We start from the raw sequence: 20,189 nt of genomic DNA on the forward strand, positions 1-20,189 counted from the left end.
CCCGCGTCGGGCTCTGGGCTGATGGCTCAGAGCCTGGAGCCTGTTTCCCATTCTGTGTCTCCCTCTCTCTCTGGCCCTCCCCCGTTCATGCTCTGTCTCTCTCTCTGTCCCAAAAATAAATAAACGTTGAAAAAAAAGAAACTGTGACTCAGTGATTAAGTGGAAAAAGCCACATAACCATATATTTTCATGTTTGGCAAAATTTAGATGCTAGCCCTCAGCAACTTTTGTCAAATTATGGGTAGGTTAGTGGGTGCCATCCTTACTTAAGGGGTTTGAAATACACACATACATATGCACACAGAAAGTTTATTCTCCATGTTCCACTTAGTAGTATGCCCATATCATGGTTTATCATTAACATCTCCCCAGCTGCTAATAGTCTTGCTACTGTATTTGTTTCAGAAAATGTAAAACAAATATTTCCTCAAATGTTACTTAAAGGAATATTGAAAAGGAAATTAAAATTTGAGCTGTACTTTCAAAAAAATAAGAATCCTACAAGGAATATCCAAGGAAATGTTTGGGTTTATTACCTACAATTTTGTATCAGTCATGTTTCTTATTCTCCCTACAAATGGATGCTAGAGAGTTAGTTGATCCTACAGAAATGCCATGGGACTTTGGGACTTAGACTATGGTTATGGTCCCCGTCGACCAAGGACTATGTTACCTCAGTTGCTCCATCTATAAAATGAATGAATTAGATGAGATCATCTCTTAGGTCTTTCTCAACTAAAGAAGCCCTTAAGATTGAAGTAATTTTGGGGGTGCCTGGGGGGCTCAGTTGGTTAAGCATCCAACTTCAGCTCAGGTCATGATCTCCTGGTTCATGAGTTCGAGCCTCGCATCGGTCTCTGTGCTGACAGCTGGGACCCTGGAGCCTGCTTTTCGGATTCTCTGTCTCCTTCTCTCTCTCTGCCCCTCCCTGCTCATGCTGTTTCTCTTTCTCTCTCAAAAATAAACATTAACAAAATTTTTTTAAAGGTTGAAGTAATTTGTGACTCTAAGATTTATATGATGAAGTTTCTCATAATTTTACGTTCTGTCTTCCAGTTTATACCTGTTCAAACTAGGGATAGCCCCCCAAATCCAGGATTTGTTGGGCAAAGTCGACTTCACAGGTACTCTTCTTTATCTTTACGATTTTTACATGGTTGTTTACTAAGAAAATGAATCTATATATTTTTTTCCTTTTGACACCATCAAATCCCATTTTCTTCTGTAGTGATCAGAGGAGAAAACGTTATTATCTTGTTTGTCTTTGACCAGTTTTCCTTTTCCCCACATTTGTGAAACGAGAAATGGAGGTTGACTCCTTCCTAAGGTTCTTGTTCGGAAATGTCCCGCCTTCTTGATAAAGACATTTTTTTTTTCCTTTCTTTTTGTTTTTAAATAATGGCGTCGTGTTTTTCATTTTCTTTATTTAGAAAAATAAGCCTTGCATTTTGGGGAGAGAGACCTGGGGGATGAAGACATTTCTTGACATGAATATGCTCATTCCTACCTCCATCTTGATATTGTTTGTTGTTTTTTTTCAGAGGAGGAAATTAGTAATATGAGAAAGGAGCTGGACAAATATGGAATACAAATGCCATCTTTCAGCAAAATAGGTGGTATTCTGGCTAATGAACTGTCAGTGGATGAAGCTGCTTGTGAGTCTCCTGAAATCAGAACTTGCTGTTGACATGGGATTCAATTGTTCGTTGATTTTGGTTACAAGAAATAGAATGTTTAGAAAATACTTTCAGCCCCGTTTTGAAGTTTTTATTGTATGTATTGTAGATGGTTAAGTTGAGCACATGAAAATATAAGCATGGGATTGATTTAGTCTTTAAACATCTACTTATGCAGTTTGAACTAAAACGTTTTAGAAATATCTTTATTCTCCAAAATATTTCTTGGTTTTCTATGTCCTGTCCTGGCCCTTTGCTTTCTTCGGTAGAGTACATTGCTACAGTTGTCTTTTAGCATTGCAAGTTAAATTACAGATACCATTTGGAAACAACCTGGTACTTTAAACGTGTCCATGTGACCCTTCAAACCCCTAGTGGTTGACATAGTGTTTGGTTCATTTGAAGCTTTCAATGCAGGTTGAGTAAATTAATACAGATTACACGGTAGATGCTTCGGAGACAGGACCCAAGATAGATGGGCAGGTGGAGAGGTCGTCGGAGGGGCTCTCTGGGAAGTGTCTAGGGTCTCTTCTTTTGCCCTTGTTACTGGAAGCCAGAGAAGAAAGTAAAAGAAAAGTAAATTAAAAGAAAGCAAACTGCTTACATTATGTGGTGTCATTACAGCTGCCCATGTTGTCTTTCCTGATAAAAATCTTTTTTTTCTCTTTTCAGTGCACGCTGCAGTTATAGCCATTAATGAAGCTATTGAAAAAGGAATAGCAGAGCAAACCATCATAACGCTAAGAAACCCAAATGCAGTTTTAACTTTAATAGATGACAACCTTGCACAGGAGTATCAGAAGGAACTCTGGGAAGCCAAAAAGAGAAAAGAGGAAAGTGCAAGACTGAAGGTATTTAATTAGATTCCTAGTACTATGGCTATGAGCATAAAAAAGCCTTTTTGTTAAAAGTGATATTTTTAAATCAACTGGCTGTGGTCTCTGTAGCCATAGGCCATTGGTTTGGGTGAAATGTAAGGGTAAGAGAAGACTATGCACTATGTAAAAAAAATGAGGTTTCCTTTTATGATGATTCTTCCAAGTTGCAAGGATTAAGGGTCATGTCGTAAATTTTTACTACTTTCCTGGGAAGTGTAGATACAGTAGCTAAACATCTTCCCTCGTGAGGCATCACCACCTGCAGACCTTGTATTAGCCAGGATACCTTTAGATTCATTAGTAGAGAGTAATGATTCATTGCGGTGAAGTTGAGAGATGCTGTTTTTGAATTCACTCTCCTCGTTTTCTCCCATTAGTTCACCCTCATATTTTGCCTTGCGTCCTCTGCAAGGCAGCCTGATCCTGACTTGACCCAACGTGTCTTACATGACTGTGGACTTTGTTTACACGTAGAGCTTCCATTTCCTGGTCACCTCTCTCCTCCTCAAGCTCTTGCCACATCAGCTTCAGCTCCATTCCCAAACTTCTCTCACCTCGTGGCTTCTGGCGCTATCTGGCACACTTGCTCCCTCCCCCCCCAGCCCCCGACCACCTGCCTTGAGGTTGTTGACTCACATGGCTCCTTGCTGCTTTGTTGCCATGGTTCTCCTCTGTATCTCTTAGTGTCTCTTCTTCCTCCTGCCTCTGTGTATGGGAATTCTTTAAGGTCTGACATTGAATCCCATCTGTCTCTGTTCTTCCTAAGCTCATCCACTCACTGAAGTGATAGGAGCTTGCTACCAGGCCCTCTAATGCTCCTCCAGGTGACTTCATCTCTGTCCCATGGGCCTTGCCCCTCACTACATAGGAAGAGTGAAGAGTGCTTATCTCTACCCTGCCCTTCTCACACATGGGCCCCTTACTGACTTCACTTTGGAAAGACCTCCCCCATGTTTTAGAACTCCTTCTGTGCCCTCCATATCCATCACTGTATTCTGTTGCCTCTTCTTGCCAGGCTTACATCTGTCTCCCACTTTCTAGTCTTACCATTCTTGTCTCAGCCTTGCCCTCCCCCCTTACCATGCCTCAGGGTTCTTCCAGCACCTTCCTCAAGGGTGGCCCTGCTTCCTACCATTCTCCGAACCAACCGCTCTCGGAGCTACAGGTTGCAAAAGTAATCTTCAACTATAGATCTGATATCAGCCCCTGGAAACCTCCCTGCATTCCCTGCTGCCTACTGAGTTAAGTACAGGCCCTTCACTTGGCTTTAAAAAGCCTCCGGAGGGGTTACCTGCGTAACCCAGTCAGTTAAGCGTCTGATGATCTCACATTTCAGGGATTCAAGCCCTGCACGTAGCTCGCTGCTCTTAGCACAGAGCCCACTTCAGATCCTCCCTCCCTCTCTCCCTCTCTCTCTCTCTGTCTTTCTCTCTCTCTCTCTCTCTCTCTGCTCTTCTCCCTTGCACCCTATCTCTCTCTCTCAAAATGAGTAAATAAACATTAAAAAAAACCTTCCAGGATACCCAACCAACCTCCCCATCTTTCTGGCTGTGTGCTGTAGCCCAACTTGCCAAACTGTCTTGCCTTTTTCACCAAATCCTGTAGTCTACACCCTGTTCCCCTCTCTGCCCTGTTCCTCCAGGATCTCCTCGGTTGTCACCTTGTTCAAGTGTTCTTTCCAACTGAGTGTGTAATGCTACAGAGTCTGTTCTACGTATATTCGTTATTTATGGTGTCGATTTTATTAGATGAATGCAATGAAATTGCCAATATTCCACTGGCTTCAGTCTACACAAAGTGGCAATATCCAGTGGTCCAACCTAATGTTTTCCACAAGAGACAGTTAGACACTTTCAGAGAGTCACTAGGGCTCTTGTTCATCTTCGTCATCCCTGCCAGGTGTATGTAACCCCAGTGTCTTGCACAGAGCAAGCACTCTTTGGTGCTTATTCTGACTTCAAACGAATCTAAGTAAACCATTTTTCTCACTCTTGGCATTTGGATTTTGAATATCGAGATTGGAAACCTTGTATTTAACCTCAGGAATCAGTAAAGACTTTGTCTTGTAGAATAACTGTATTTCCGAAGAAGAAAGAGACGCCTATGAAGAGCTGCTGACACAAGCAGAAATCCAAGGCAACATCAATAAAGTCAACAGTAAGTAATGAAGGAAATGGATACTACCGTAAGATACAAACTTTCCTTGTCAGAATTGCACCAAAACTCCATTTGTGTCCTTGTAAAATTGCCTTATGTGGTGAAAAATCCACTAAATGTCAGTGTTGCTCTTAATTATGGTGCGTCATCTGGCAGCATCCCATGGAATTTTGGGGGTGATCTTGCCCCCCAGTGCATGCAGAGTATCTTGGAATACCTTGAAGCTAGTTTAGTTCTACCATCTCATTTCGAACCTATCCCTTAGTTGGACTCATATTGAAGGCTGTTTAGTAAAAGATTATGACTTAAGGATTTTCATTTCTTGCCCATTATTATGTGACAGTGTTTGACTGGAATTGTAAAAAATATTGTTGACACCTGTGCTCTTTTTTACTGTCCAGTCATTGGTTTGCACTTGGTAAGAATTATTTTCTTACAGTGTGTGCACCTTTATGGCAAGTGAATGAGACTGAATGGGCCAGTGAAATTGCACGGTGGCGGGTTTGAATCCCATGTTCCCGAACTGTTGGGGAGTCTCACAGTGTAATTTCTCTTCATATCCAGTTCAGTTGTATGACAGTAAAGAACAGAAAACTAGGGTAATTAAAATTATCACATGTAAGTTCAGAGAGATTAATCTCTTTACTAGCCTTTTTCCCATCTCTAATAAAAATTGGTTTTATGGGGCACCTGGGTGGCTCAGTTGGTTAAGTGTCTGACTTCAGCTCCAGTTAAGATCTCATAGTGTGTGGGTTCAAGCCCTGCATCAGGCTCTGTGCCGACAGCTCAGCGCCTAGAGCCTGCTTCAGATTGTGTTTCCCTCTCTGTCTGCCCCTCCCCTGCTTCCTCCCTCCCTCCCTCTCTCTCTTTCTCTCTCAAAAATAAATAGAAATTTTTTAAAAAATGGTTTTACTTGAGGCAGTAAGGAATTCTACGTGACATTTATTTCCCCTGTGGCTTTTGAAAAAGCCCATATATACACAAAAAACTAATACATGGAAGACCATTGAGCCCATTTGATAAAGTTTATGAACCATCTGCCCAATTTAAACTTGGGAGTGTCCAGTAATTATAACAGTCCTAAGCCTTGTCCCTGATTTAACCTCCTAGATGAACTTTGAATGCTCTTTATTGTACTTAACAGTTCCTAAGACACCATAGGTTTTCCCTAGAAGTTTGCCCCAAGTGGCTGGTAGAGACATATTCAAAGGGTTCAAACAGTAATCAAGGAGGCCCAGAGAAAATTGATGTAAATATCTCAGTTAACAACTGAGTGGGTTTGAGAATTTCCCTCACACACAAAATTGCTGACCCCTCCAGGGTAACTTTATTTTTAAGGGATCACCTTAACACTAGGGAATGTATGTTCTTCTTTCATTCTTATTTAATTTTGAACATATTGGTGATGGTACACGAAACAGTTTTAAGTTTCTCTTTCTGCTCTATTTGAAAACTGAGAATTTCATTATGCTTGACAGAAATGAATTACAGGAAGAAACTACATTGCCAGCAAGGCAGCTGAGGTTCATAAACTTCGGGAGGAAATGATTCCATAGCCTTTTGCCATCCTTTATTTTGAAAACAGGTTTCTTTTTCTTTTTCTTCTTTTTTTTTTGGTTTCTTTTTTTTTTAATAGAATACCTTATATAAATGTTTTCATACTTAATGGCATACTTTCCTGACCACAAATTTCATGCCACAGTGGCTATGCTTTCTTTCCCATTTTCAAATAAAAAGCATGAGATGATTTGCACTGATGCATAACCAGCTCAAATTATGAAGGGCTTTGCAATGTTCGCTGGCTTCCAATGCGTAGAACATGATGATTCTGAAGTTGTTTTCTCTCTCCCCATCTGAAAATTTATAATTGAATAGAACTAACAACAGTCTTGAAAAACCCACTAGAACATATTTTAGTCAGGGACATGACAGTAAGACAACTGTATGCTTTAAAAATAAGTATAGCTACTTGATAAGCCTTTTCTCAACCATGTAGGTTATTATCCTAAAATGTTAAGGTGTCTGTGTTCATTACAGCCAGAGAAGTGACGTAAGTGACAGCTTCGATGGTAATGTCATCAGATCTATTGTCAGAGGCATCAGCTTTGTTTGCACTGCCATCATTTAACTTTTTGGTTTGGCATATGCGTTCCATTAGTTACAACACATATTCTGTTAAGATCAAGGCGGGAAATACTGTTAAATGCAGAGTATAAATGAGTGGGTAAGCTCACTTTATTTGTTTACTTTTAGGAGAAATGGTTCCTAAAGAGTGTCATAAGGATATGATTTTCTGCTATTTTACCATCCAGTGGTGCACATTCACATAATAGAGTTTTCAAAGAGGAAGTAGAATCCTCTCCAAAATAATGAGAGACACAGCTGGGAGGCTTTTGGTGACTTTCACACGACAGCAGATGCCACAGATGTCCACTGACCTTTCTTTCTGGGATTTTTTTTGTTGGACATAGCCATTCTTAGAATGGAGAAACGTGTTGGGGTTCTTAAAGTCCTTTAGAATAAGTGTAAGTTTTGGAGGGGTGTAACAAAGAAAATCATGTTGGTTGTAAGTATTTCCTGCTGTTGAACGATGTGTGTCAGGAGAAAGGTTATGGAGGGTAACTCCTTGTGAATGAGTTGCAGAAGGCAAATTGTCATCTGTTCAAAGGGTTAGAGTAATCTTAGCTTTAAGCTAGTCACGCATTAGGGAGACAGACTACCCATGAAAAGCTCTAGAATTCTATGAGTCTGTGTGCTCTCTCTTACCCTGAAACTTAATTTACAGGACAAAATGCTGTTGGTTCTGTCCAGTTTGTTGCTGCCTGGTGGCAGGGTCAGTCACTCATTCTTCCAGTTGGTTAGCAGTTCGGTTTCTTTTTTCTGAAAACTGTGATGAATCTACTGTTTCAGGCACCCTCAGTCTGGTCACTAAATTCAGATCCTTAGAGGCTGAACATTACAACGGGTAGAGATCTCACAGAGCTTGTGGTAGGGTCAGATAATGTAAACCAAGGCATTTCTGTGATCAGTGTTTTTGGTTTTGTTTTGTTTTTTAAGGTTAGGGGATACTGGCACAGTTATTTAATCGTACCAATTTTGGTTGTAATATTTTATTTTTAAATTTTTTTTAAGTTCATTTGAGAGAGAGAGACAGTGTAGGTGGTGGTGGGCGAGTGGGGGGGGGTGCGGAAAGACAGAGAAAAAGTACCAGTGGGGGAATGGCAGAGAGACAGAGAGAGTCCCAAGCAGGCTCCACACCGTCAGCCCAAAGCGCAACGTGGAGCTCAAACTCACAAAACCGAGAGATCATGACCTGATCCGAAACCGAGAGATACTTAACCAACTCAGCCACCCACGTGCCCCAGGTTGTAATATTAAACACACACACACCTGAAATGTTTTTTTCTTAAAGTCACACTTGGCAAAACCCAAGAGTGGAGGGGAGAGTGTTCTGAGAATGAATACCAACACTCTCAGGCAGCACTCTCTGCAGGTGCTGGCCGGGTTGCCCATGGTGCTGCATCGGGGGGGGGGGGGGGTACAGCAGCAGGGCGAGGCTGGCTTCCGATGTTCACGTAGCTTCGGTCTCCTTGCAAAGGCAGTACTAATACACAAGGAGCGTTCAAGAACAAGGCCTGTGGGGGGAGCCTGGGTGGCGCAGTCGGTTAAGCGTCCGACTTCAGCCAGGTCACGATCTCGCGGTCCGTGAGTTCGAGCCCCGCGTCAGGCTCCGGGCTGATGGCTCGGAGCCTGGAGCCTGTTTCCGATTCTGTGTCTCCCTCTCTCTCTGCCCTTCCCCCGTTCATGCTCTGTCTCTCTCTGTCCCAAAAATAAATAAACGTTGAAAAAAAAAATTTTTTTTTTTAAATAAAAAATAAAAAAAAAAAAGAACAAGGCCTGTGGGATCCGTATGGCCCATCTCTAAATACTGTGGGGATCCCCAAGTGGTGACCTCTTGAGGAACTGAAACAACCTGAAGCCCTAATGGAAGTGAGACCAGAGCTGATCCTGAAGGGTAAGATTTAGTAGGGAAGTCATGCTAGACAGGAGTGACCTCAGAGCCCCAGCTCTTTCTTTGCTGAAGTCCTTTTAGGGACCATCTCCATGGACTGGACTGACTTCTAGGTACTGAGCTACCATTTCCACGGCTCTGCCTGGCCTCCATCTGCAGCTTTTCAGAGTTCATGGAAAGGGACTGCTTAGGTTGTAACCCTTGGAAAGATGGGCTGGCTAGGTCAGCAGAGAAAGCTGTGGAAAAAGCGGGCATTCTGATGGAATGTGACACCCACCCCCCACCCCCCTGCTCAGGGCTGGCTGCAGTGAGCCACATCAATGCTGTCATTCGGGAAGGCGACCCCGAGAACACGCTGCTTGCCCTGAAGAGACCGGAGGCCCAGCTGCCTGAAGTTTATCCTTTTGCTGCTGGGATGTATCAGAACGAACTTTTCAACCTCCAGAAACAGAACGCCATGGTAAGTCCGAGGGCACTCCAGTTACAAAGATGTTAATTCTAAGTTAGAGCCGTGAGGAAGGCAGTTTAGGAAAGGTGAATGGGCATAGAGTCTTTAACTTGTATCAACCCCCATTCCCACTCCCTCCCTGCATCAATTCCATGGCTGAGTTCCTCTTTAAATCCTGCTTTTTATCTCTGTAAAGAATCTGCATAGTTAGGAAATTCAAGCAGGGCTCAAAACAAACACACCTTGAAAAGAAGTCATTCTTGTTCTCTGGTTTTTGAAACACGTTGGATAACTTTTCCACTATACTGAAATTTTTTTTAACTATGTCATGTTTTTGAAATAGAATAATTGGCTGTGAATCTGCAGTTCTAGAAAACTGCAACCAAGAACATTAGCACCATGGCTTTAATTTTTTGTAAATTTCATGCTGCTTAATATGCTGATGATATTAAACAGTAATATATACGGTTACAGTATTAAAACCATGTGTACTCGTGTAGGATTAACCCAGACAACGGAACAGAATAAAAATTACTGGAAGCAGAGCCAAGAATTAAGTATATGAGAACACTAGTGTTTCAAAAAGGTGGGGAAAAGAATGAAATCCTTCCAAGTGTTTAACCATTTGGGAAAGAAAACATGACCTCACTCTACATATCAGAATAAATTTCCAGTATAAAAAGTTAAATGTGAAAAGTAACTTAAAAAATGAAGGTTCGAAGGAAACGTAAAAGAACACTGGATCTTAAAAATCCGAAACGGCACTGGTGCACCAGAAAAAAGCGAGGAGGAGAGGCCGAGAGCATGAACAGCTAATTCACAAAGCAAGGAATATACAATGACACACAAAAAATGTCCAGCTTCAATCGGAAGTAAATGTGAATTAAAATAGTTATTTTGGGAAATCAGATTGGTAGAGCGTTGAGAGATCTAACGTAGCGTAGGCACAAATTTGGCACAGTAGGCGTCTTCACAGCCGGTGGAAGCAGGAATGGTGCACCCTTTCTGGAGAATGAGCTCAGCAATGTGTATGCAAGTCTATTAGCCATTATCCTGTCAATTACAGTGCTAGGAAAAGAGCCTAAAGAATATGAATCAAAAAGTATTTACAGCATGGTGTATAATACTGAGAAGCAAGGAACAAACCATGTGCTTCGCAACAGATTGCACACACTAAATCAAGCAGAAAAAATGAGATCAAAACATACAGCATTGTCTAGAGGGTTTTTGGTAATAGGAATAAAAACAAGTTCTGCTAAAAAAAAAAAAACTTCTATAAATGTTTGCATGAATTAAAAATAAAAGGATATACCTTAAAGGGCTTGGGTGGGAGGATATTTTTTCTTACTCTTGATTATCAAGACTTCTCATTTTCTGAAAAGAAAGATGTTACTTTATAATAACAGAAAAAGAGCTTATCTTCTTAAGTTGCACTTAGGTTCTTTCATTAATAGTTCTCCCATGCCAGCAGCTTTGAAGCCCAAGGCTGCTTCCGCTCAGGCCTAGTGATTCATTCCTAACTGGTCATCAGTCAGCCTGTGGTTGTCCAGCCCCATTTCTTCTTTTTCTTATCCTTGCTGCTGTAATACCACATTAGATACTTGTGGGCACTTCACTGGAAAGGGTAGAGGAGGTGGATCTCAAGTGATTTCATTCTGCTCTTCTGTTTATAATTTTATACCTTCCTTACATGTTAAACATGTAGTTCATGTAAGAAATTTGGATAAAATTTGCTTACATGCTCCCTATAATAACCTCCTTCTTGCTGTTGGCTTTTGTTACCCTAAAATCCATTGCTGTGAGATACCTGTGGAGATCCAGAAAGCTATAATGCATTTAATATAAATATTACATTGTATACATTAAATACAGAAAATATCCTAAATGTAAATCTAGTTGTCAGCTTTTTTCTATTCATTTGATGCTCCCTCTATGTTCCTTCACTATGATGGAAGAAGTAACCCTTTTGAAGTTGGACCAAGTTAGTATAAAATGGTTAAAAGGAAGAGAACAGGGGCGCCTGGGTGGCTCAGTCAGTTAAGCGGCCGACTTCAGCTCAGGTCATGATCTCGCGGTCCCTGAGTTCAAGCCCCGCATCGGGCTCTGTGCTGACAGCTCAGAGCCCGGAGCCTGTTTCAGATTCTGTGTCTCCCTCTCTCTGACCCTCCCCCGTTCATGCTCTGTCTCTCCCTGTCTCAAAAATAAATAAACGTTAAAAAAAATTTTTTTTAATAAAATAAAATAAAAAAATAAAATAAAAGGAAGAGAACATTTAAGGGGGAAGGTGTTCTAAAGTGTAAGATGGGTTGTTTTTTTTAATTTATTTGAGTATAGTTTTTTTTTAATTTTTTTTTAACGTTTATTTATTTTTGAGACAGAGAGAGACAGAGCATGAACAGGGGAGGGTCAGAGAGAGAGGGAAACACAGAATCCGAAACAGGCTCCAGGCTCTGAGCAGGTCAGCACAGAGCCCGACGCGGGGCTCGAACTCACAGACCGCGAGATCATGACCTGAGCCAAAGTCGGCCGCCCAACCGACTGAACCACCCAGGCACCCCGAGTATAGTTTTTTTTTTAGGTTTATTTATTTGTTTTGAGAGAGAGAGAGCATAAGCAAGGGAGGGGCAGAGAGAGAGAAGGAGAAAGGGAATCCCAAGCAGGCTCCACACTGACAGAGCAGAGCCCAGTGAAGGCTTGATCTCATGAACCAAGAGATAATCACCTGAACCGAAATCAAGAGTCAGATGCTCACCCAACTAAGCCACTTAGGTGTCCCTCATTTGAGTATAGTTGATACACAATGCTATATTAATTTCAAGCGTGCAAGATAGTGACTTGAGAAGTTTATACTTTATGCTCTGCGCATCACAAGAATACCTACCATGAGCTGTATTTTTTTAAATAAGCCAAATCCAGAATTATAAATCCTACTTACATTTACCAAAAGATACACTTCACATTTCTTCAAATATTCAGGACTCAGAGTATATTTTAAATTTTCTACCCAGTTATTAAAGAGTGACTCAGACTAACTTTTTTGGAACTAGAATTGATACTCTTGCCTTAACAATTGTAGTTTATCTTTCTGGGGTTATAGGTGAAATTCTCCCCTCTTTTCCTTACTCTTAATTTAAACTGAAAATCACTCCCTAAAATCTTAACCTCACACCCTGAGACAGTGACAGCATTGTCTAATCCTTCACTTAATTATTTAGTAAGTCTGAGCCTGTAAGCAGCTAATATAACTGGCGGGAATCAATTATGGAAATGCACATGTTTGTGGAATCATAACCATTGGTTACCATTAACTCTGTCCCCAAAATGATCAGCTAAGGACAACCCGGAAGTCTTCACCTGTTCTTTAAAGCCAGTGACAAACAGGTAGCCAGTGAGCCCTCTTCCTCCTGGGTTCTCAAAATCTTTAATTTTTCATTGTTCTTTGAAATATGCATTCTAGAGGTGCCTGGGTGGTTCAGTCAGTTAAGCATTCAACTCTTGATCTCAGCTCAGGTTTTGATCCCATGATTGTGAGTTCAAGACTCAAGTTGGGCTCCATGATGGACGTGGAACCTACTTTAAAAAAAAATTCATTCTAAAACCCCATCACATACATGAAGTGTGTAATTTGGGAAACTTTTATTGCTTACATTTTTCAACAGAACTACTTGGCCCACGAGGAGCTCTTGATTGCAGTGGAAATGCTGTCTGCTGTTGCTTTACTAAACCAGGCCTTGGAAAACAATGATCTTATGTCCGTGCAGAATCAGCTCAGAAGCCCAACAGTAGGCTTCAATAATCTGGATGAATCATATGTAGAACGGTAAGGGAACATCTTCCAAATCTCCTTTTAATGCAGAAATGTGTGTTTGGCAGATCTTGCATATTAAAGATGTGTTCTTTGCTGAAGAATTCCGTATCTCTGTACTCATCTTCTTAAAAGCTAGTCTACTTTGTTTTGAGAGTCCTTCTAATATGCGTCCTTTTTTACAGCCTTTCTTTTAGGGGGACAAAGAGTCTAAAAATGATCACATTGTGGCTTTGACTGATTGATTTGTCATTACCGAAGATTATTGGATAGGCTAAAAATAAAAGAACTATTGAAAACATACCTTCCCTTGGGCTTCTTTTGGAGACAACTGAATATGGAAGAGTTGGAAGGAACTTTAATAACCATCCAGTCTAATTTTCTTTTATTTTACTGATGAGAGAACTAAACTTGGATTTATGGACCTACAGTTGGGCAGTTGAATCTCAAACCCTGTTCTTTTTGATTGTTAAGTCAAAGGAATCCTGAGACCACAGTGGATGGTGTTAGTGGATAACAGTCTCAGTTTAGCAGCTTCCATTTCATGTTCCTGAAATATGCTGCTAGATAGTACACTTGATAGTATAAAATGCTATAGCAGTTCTAGAGAGAAAATTAAAGGGCCAGAATAAGAAGCCCATCAGAGATTCCATAAGACAAAGGTCCCAAGTTAAAAGGAGTGATTTTCTTTCCTGGATTCTTGTTAGCCACTAGGGGGAGATGTCTGCATAGATCTTGACAAAAGCTCTTTTCAGGTCCTGATTCCAGCTGGAACTACTTAAATAGGTAGATTGGGTAATTGTCTTGGATCATGTACATTGTACAAGAAAACTGAAAAGACTTTAGATTTTTTTTTTAATGCTTTACCACTTGTCTGTGGAGAGAATGGCCCCAAAGCAGGAGGGCAGAAGAGTTTGCTTTTTAGTCTTCTTGGAGAAACTGATGCTCTTATTCTGCATAAATTTGGCCACCTGGTTAATATAACTCTTGAGTCTGTTACCAAGGTAATTTATTTCCACCTCCACTATTTTGAATGGCACCATTCTCTTCCCCAAGCTTAGAAACCTCAAGTTCAACTCATTTTCCTCAGCCCTGTGCTGCCTTGTGCTATGAACAGCCTGCTCGTCTCCTTCCCTGACAACAGCCAGTCTGGGGGTGTTAGCTCTGTCAAATGTCCCCATTTCTCAGCCAGTACCTCATTTGATTTTTCACCTTTACTTCTGTCATCACTTCCAGATTGGTCTTCCTGTGTCTTTTCTATCCTCCTCATTTATTCTCATCTAACCAGTCTTTGCTGCTTTCCCTCAGTGCTTAAGTGGAAGACAAAGCTGGTCACTCCTTTATGAAACTTACAGCCCCATGGGGCTGTAATGGGATGTCTTGGTGAGGTAATTGTCATGACTGTCCCACCCATTGGGCATCCTGGCCGCTGTCCTCTAAATAACCGTGCTCCCTCCCTCCAGATCATCCACTTTGATTACGAAAATTCCTCACTACCTCCCCAATTTACAAATGACCTGTTAAGGAAATGGTCTCACACCCCATTTGAAAACCACTTTTACCCCTGTGGTTTTCAACTTGGGCCTACAGATACAGCCTCAGAGTTCAAGTATTCTGTATGGGAAACTTTAAAAATTTGCTCATTTTTAGTAATCTTTTTAAAGCTTGACTTAAGCACTTTGTGGGCCAGCTGGATGACCAGTACCAAGATGAGATTTCAAGGTCCCCTTTGGTTCTTGTACTGACAGCCCTCACTGATCTTCTCAGCCTCAGCATTTTACTTGCCTAGTCAGCTTTTTAACTCAGTTCTTGGAAACCCAAGTTCACAGGTTTTCAAGATGAAGAAACGTGGCTCTATCTGGGCCTCACCCCATGCTTTCCCAAGTTCTTCATAGCACAGGGGCGTGGGGCAGGGCAACCTTGATGAATCAGACAGAGTGTCAACCTATTTACCGTGGCTTCCACCCTTGGGCTGTGGTTTCCCAGAAAGACTCATTTGTCTAATTCTCACCAAAGTGCTGTCTAGTTGGTATTGGCTCTAGGCATATGTTGTCCCAGATTAATTGTTCTAAATGTAGCTGTGGTTATAATGCTCTCCATTTGTTTCTTGTTCTCATCTGAATTAAGAACATACCCCTCACTGTAAACATGTTGTTCTGACCTTAGCTCTCGGTCCAGCTCTCCTTGTGTTTTGCTCCTCAGCCAACCTGGATCCTAATACACTGTGGACTTTCTGGCCTGCCTGCTGCTCTGCATGGTCGTGTCCCCACCGGGAATGGAGTGCCGGTCACCCCTGTCCTGGCACACTCCCGGAGCTGCCTTCCATAGATTGTGCTTTCACAAATTATTTCCGTACTTCTCTCCACCCCAGCTAATGTCATCTCTCCTGAGAACTAGCATTCTGTGGTTAGAGGAACATAGCACCGGAGTCACACATACTTGAGTCTGACTCTTCATAGTCTTGTCTCCTCATCTAAGCGCAAAAAAAAAAAAAAAAAAAGCAAAAACACTCACTCTGCATCTGCAGAACAGTTTCGAAGATTAAATGTTTGGTTTGATGCCTGTCTCGGGCAAGGTGCTCTACCACTCAGGGTTTCCTCCCACTTCTTTCTTGGAACTTCGTTATTTCTACTCGCCTGGACTGTCTCTTACGACCTTTCTTGTGCTCTGCTTTTATACCCTGTTGGAGTTTCTGTCTTCTTAACCCCTGGGCTGAAAGCTCCTGCACCTTGTTCATGCTCACAGCCCTGCATGCCTGCCACAGGCCTTGCCACGTTGGTTTCATGTTAATAATCTTTGGCCGAACTGAATTGGGATTGTAATCCTCTTTGAGCTTCAGAAGTCTGTTAGAAATGCAGCATTACTGGTCTGCCTGTAGCAAACAGTGAGGAGAGCTCAGAGAGGTGTGGAGGGAAAGGACTCGGATCTCTCTGTGAGGGTGAACTGCAGAGTATTTCTGTGGTTGGTCCCTTAGTACCAGACACTCATCCTCACATGGAAAAGCCAGTGGAGTTCTGCTGCATTACTTGTAAAATCTCTTCCTTTTGGCCATCGTTGATTCATTTTGTTTCTAAAGAAGCTACGTGCAATTCTGGGATTTTTTTTCTGCATTCCCCCTTAAGCTTTCTCGTTTTATTCCCATCGGATCATCATTTAGATGTTAAGCATGTGAAATGCCCATGGGGATTTCGCACTTGCTTACAGAATGGTCTCTGTCTATAAGGGGTATTAACAAGTGCAAGTTGAAGTTTATCCATTTTGTTATTGTATCCAGTATTATTTATATATTACTAGTGCAGCAGAGTGTTTTCCTAGGCTTATAAGGAGTGGTAGGGTGAAAATCTCAAACACGACAGTTAGCCAGTTTCAGGCCTGAATTTAGTGATCCCTCATTGGGTCACAGATAAAGGATCATCGCCACCACTTCCTACACTGAATGATGTTTTTCCCTCTCAAGCTACACTCTGTAGGCACTCTGTGTGCCTTTAAGCACGCAGAATTTTGAGAAAATTGGTCACAATCAGGAAAACAATTTTTGTTCAATAGTTTGTTTATTTGGCAAGCGAGTGGTGCTCTGTTAGTGCAGAACCCAGCACGGGGCTCAAACCCACAAACGGTGAAGTCGTGACCTGAGCTGAAACCAAGAGTCAGACACTCAACTGACTGTGCCACCCAGGTGTCCCAGGAAAACAATTTTAAACTGAACGTGATGTTACTGGGACACCTGGGTGGCTCAGTCGGTTAAGCGGCCGACTTCGGCTCAGGTCATGATCTCGCGGTCCGTGAGTTCGAGCCCCGCGTCGGGCTCTGTGCTGACAGCTCAGAGCCTGGACCCTGCTTCAGATTCTGTGTCTCGCTCTCTCTGACCCTTCCCTGTTCATGCTGTGTCTCTCCCTGTCTCAAAAATAAATAAATAAACGTTAAAATAAAATAAACTGAACGTGATGTTCCTTTTTTTAACCTCTGCTGTTAGCAATCCAAAGATGCTATTCAGAAGTCAAAATGCATAGTGAATAAATATGTACGTAGAAGACTGATCGTTATTTCCATGGTGCAATGCAAAAGCAAACTAAACTATTGAGTTTCTTTACTTTAGGCTAGAGTAGCTCATGGTAGCTTACGGTTGCAGCATTGGTTCTGTGATTTTTAACTGGGAAAATTGACTGTTGAGAAATGACAGTTTCTTAATATATCAAGGTGGATAATTTTTTTTCCCTAAAATTCCCCAACCAAGGAAAGTAAAAGTACTCTGTTTTCCATAGTAAAGAGGGTCAGAGGTCAGAAATGAGGTATAAGAGTGCCGTGGCAGTGACTGGACACAGAGGGAGGTTTTTCAGTAGGTGCTGTGGAGCCTTACGAAAAACGGACAGGTGAGGAGGGATTTTACAATATTCTGATTCAACCCCTATACCACCTTATCAACAAAATGTATACTGAAAATGTGTGTTATTCATCAGGGTTTCTGGAAGGAACAAGAAAAATAATGAGAAGGGTTGAGAACCATGGTTGAGAACCATGGTAATTCTGAATTTTATCACATAAAACTTATCTGGGGGATGCCTGGGTGGCTCACTTGGTTAAGCATCTGACTCTTGATCTCAGCTCAGGGCTTGATCTCAGTGTTGTGAATTCAAATCCCACGTTGAGCTCCATGCTGGGCTTGGAACCAACTTTAAAAAAAATTACCTACAGCCTCAACAGAGTCAAAACATGCAAAGGCAAGGAAAATTAGTAACTGAGGGGGAAGAAAGCAGTTTCGTAGAGTTGAGGACTTCAAGGGTTTGTTTTTTTTTTTTTTTTTTTTGCTTAAGTTGGGTACAAGGTTGGATTTTGAGGTACTTTCATTAAACAGCATTTGTTTCCGATTCTGTGTCTCCCTCTCTCTCTGACCCTCCCCCGTTCATGCTCTGTCTCTCTCTGTCTCAAAAATAAACAAACATTTAAAAAAAATTTAAAAAAACAGCATTTGTACATAAAGTATCTTTAAGAAAAAAAATGTAATATAAGTGAGCTTGTATGTTCACAAAAGTGTGAAAGAACATTTCATGTGTCTTTCTCCTTTTTAACCCTATAGCATCTACTTTTGGCCATGTGCCAAATTTGAGATGCACAGAATGAACAAAGAGTGAGTGTCTCTGATTAGTGTTAATGATTCTCTTCTCTTCCACAGTTACACAAATGCACTATTCACCATGAAGCTGGAAGCCTTATCCCAAGGGCAAGAGAATTTAAGCTGGAATGAAATTCAGAAGTGTATAGATATGGTGAATATTCAAATTCAAGAAGAAAACGATCGTAAGTATGGAACACATTCCTTCTCATAGTATAATGAGCAACTAAGGTTTCTGGACTACTTAGTTACCTAGATTAGGAATGCAGATTTTTGCTCATGGAGCCCCAAGAGAGTACTCTTCCCTGATATGCATGTGTATATATAAATTTTTTGCCTGTAATACTGTGTCACCATATATGCATTACAAAGCATACATAAAAAGACATAAAAGGATGGGATAAAAATATGTAAACAGAAGTCCTCATGTTTTCTTATTTATACTTCACAGGTGAATACTCTAGTTAACTCAGTTTTTAAAATTTTTTTGAATGTTATTCATTTTGGAGAGAGACACAGAGCATGAACAGGGGAGGGGCAGAGAGAGAGGGGGAGACAGAATCTGAAGCAGGTTCCAGGCTCTGAGCTGTCAGCACAGAGCCCGACACAGGGCTCGAACCCACGAACGGTGAGATCATGACCTGAGTGGGAGTCGGACGCTTCACTGACTGAGCCACCCAGGTGCCCCATAACTCAATTTTTTAGATGCTAAACTTTATTTTGATCTTTTATTTGGGCTTTTTTTTTTTGAAGTTTGAACATGTTCCTACCCTAAGAAGAAATTGGAACAAAAACTAACTGTTGCTTTAGGATCACATACCATGATTGATGATTGACTGTGTATCTAGAAATTATGAGCTAGCTGCGTGAAAATGGACAATCCCAAGAAGATATGCTCTGAAACATGCTTTCTTGAAGATACACTTGCCTCCTTATCATTTGCCTCTTGCTTGCAAAAACAGAGTGTGGAATCAAGAGCTCTGTAACTGAGCAGTTAGTGTAGTCACTGCTTTCCTGTAGCATGAACTATCAAATTCAAGTTCCACGTGGTCTGTTTCATCATAAAAACAAACTAGCACCATCATCTTTGGCTTCCTCTGAGCTCTTTGATTTGTCAGCAACATTTAGATTAAGATCGCTGATGTCCATGACCTCCCCTCTGTCCTCCATCTTTGACCTATAACTCATTCTAAGTTTGCTGACTGAATAGGCAGATAGTTCCCTCACACGTTTAGGCTGTTTTAGTGCGTTTTGGTGAGGTCTTAGGTCTGGTCTTCTAAGGCAGAATCTAACTTTGGGATAGTAAAATCCCTGTTGAGATAAAAACATATGACTTTGTTATTTAATTGCATTTGCATAATCTGCTTTGCTTTCTTTACTCTTTTTTTTTTTTATTAAATTTTTTTTTTTTAACGTTTATTTATTTTTGGGACAGAGAGAGACAGCGCATGAACGGGGGAGGGGCAGAGAGAGAGGGAGACACAGAATCGGAAACAGGCTCCAGGCTCTGAGCCATCAGCCCAGAGCCTGACGCGGGGCTCGAACTCACGGACCACGAGATCGTGACCTGGCTGAAGTCGGACGCTTAACCGACTGCGCCACCCAGGCGCCCCTCTTGACTCTTTCCTATGAGCCCTGTGCCCAGCATCATGGCAGGGTTTGTTTTGTTGTTGTTGTTGTTGTTGTTGTTGTTGTTGTTGTTAAACATCTTACTCTAGGTGCCTAATAGATAACATGCATTCAGATATGCTGCCTTGACATCATATTCACAGATGGGCCACTGTTACACATATATCCAGGCAGTTTCTTCATTTTGTCCTTTTTAAGTTCTATAAATCTAAATTTCCTCTTCTCTGACCACACAGCTTGCTGCTGCCTCTCTGCGTGTCCTTGGAGACATTTTGGAATCCCTGCAATCGGACAGTTTGCACACAGCCCACTTAGCTTTTTTCTGACACGTTGCCTTGGTGGTTCTTGCCAGATGTTAGTCAAGAGGGAAGCACTAATGTGAGCAGATGTTTGATATCGTCTGGTCTGGACGGACACTAGTGTATGTCCTGTTACAAAGTTCACACCCCCAGCCCCCTGCCCTCCTGCCCTGCT

General features: G+C 41.5%; 1 protein-coding gene across 1 annotated transcript in view; it reads left to right on the forward strand.

Moving 5' to 3' along the window:
* Positions 1–20,189, forward strand: part of IQGAP2 (IQ motif containing GTPase activating protein 2) — a 295,550-nt gene that overhangs the window by 174,267 nt on the left and 101,094 nt on the right. The window contains exons 6-12 of the mRNA XM_047088141.1: positions 1,057–1,124; positions 1,542–1,655; positions 2,349–2,527; positions 4,624–4,711; positions 9,020–9,183; positions 12,831–12,991; positions 18,147–18,271. Coding sequence (XP_046944097.1) covers positions 1,057–1,124; positions 1,542–1,655; positions 2,349–2,527; positions 4,624–4,711; positions 9,020–9,183; positions 12,831–12,991; positions 18,147–18,271 — 899 coding nt within the window. The remainder of the gene's footprint in view (positions 1–1,056; positions 1,125–1,541; positions 1,656–2,348; positions 2,528–4,623; positions 4,712–9,019; positions 9,184–12,830; positions 12,992–18,146; positions 18,272–20,189) is intronic.

This window comes from Lynx rufus, unplaced genomic scaffold (genome assembly GCF_022079265.1).
Source record: "Lynx rufus isolate CCGP_SWC_20201006 ecotype Redwood Valley unplaced genomic scaffold, mLynRuf1.p SCAF_1, whole genome shotgun sequence".
Taxonomy (NCBI): domain Eukaryota; kingdom Metazoa; phylum Chordata; class Mammalia; order Carnivora; family Felidae; genus Lynx; species Lynx rufus.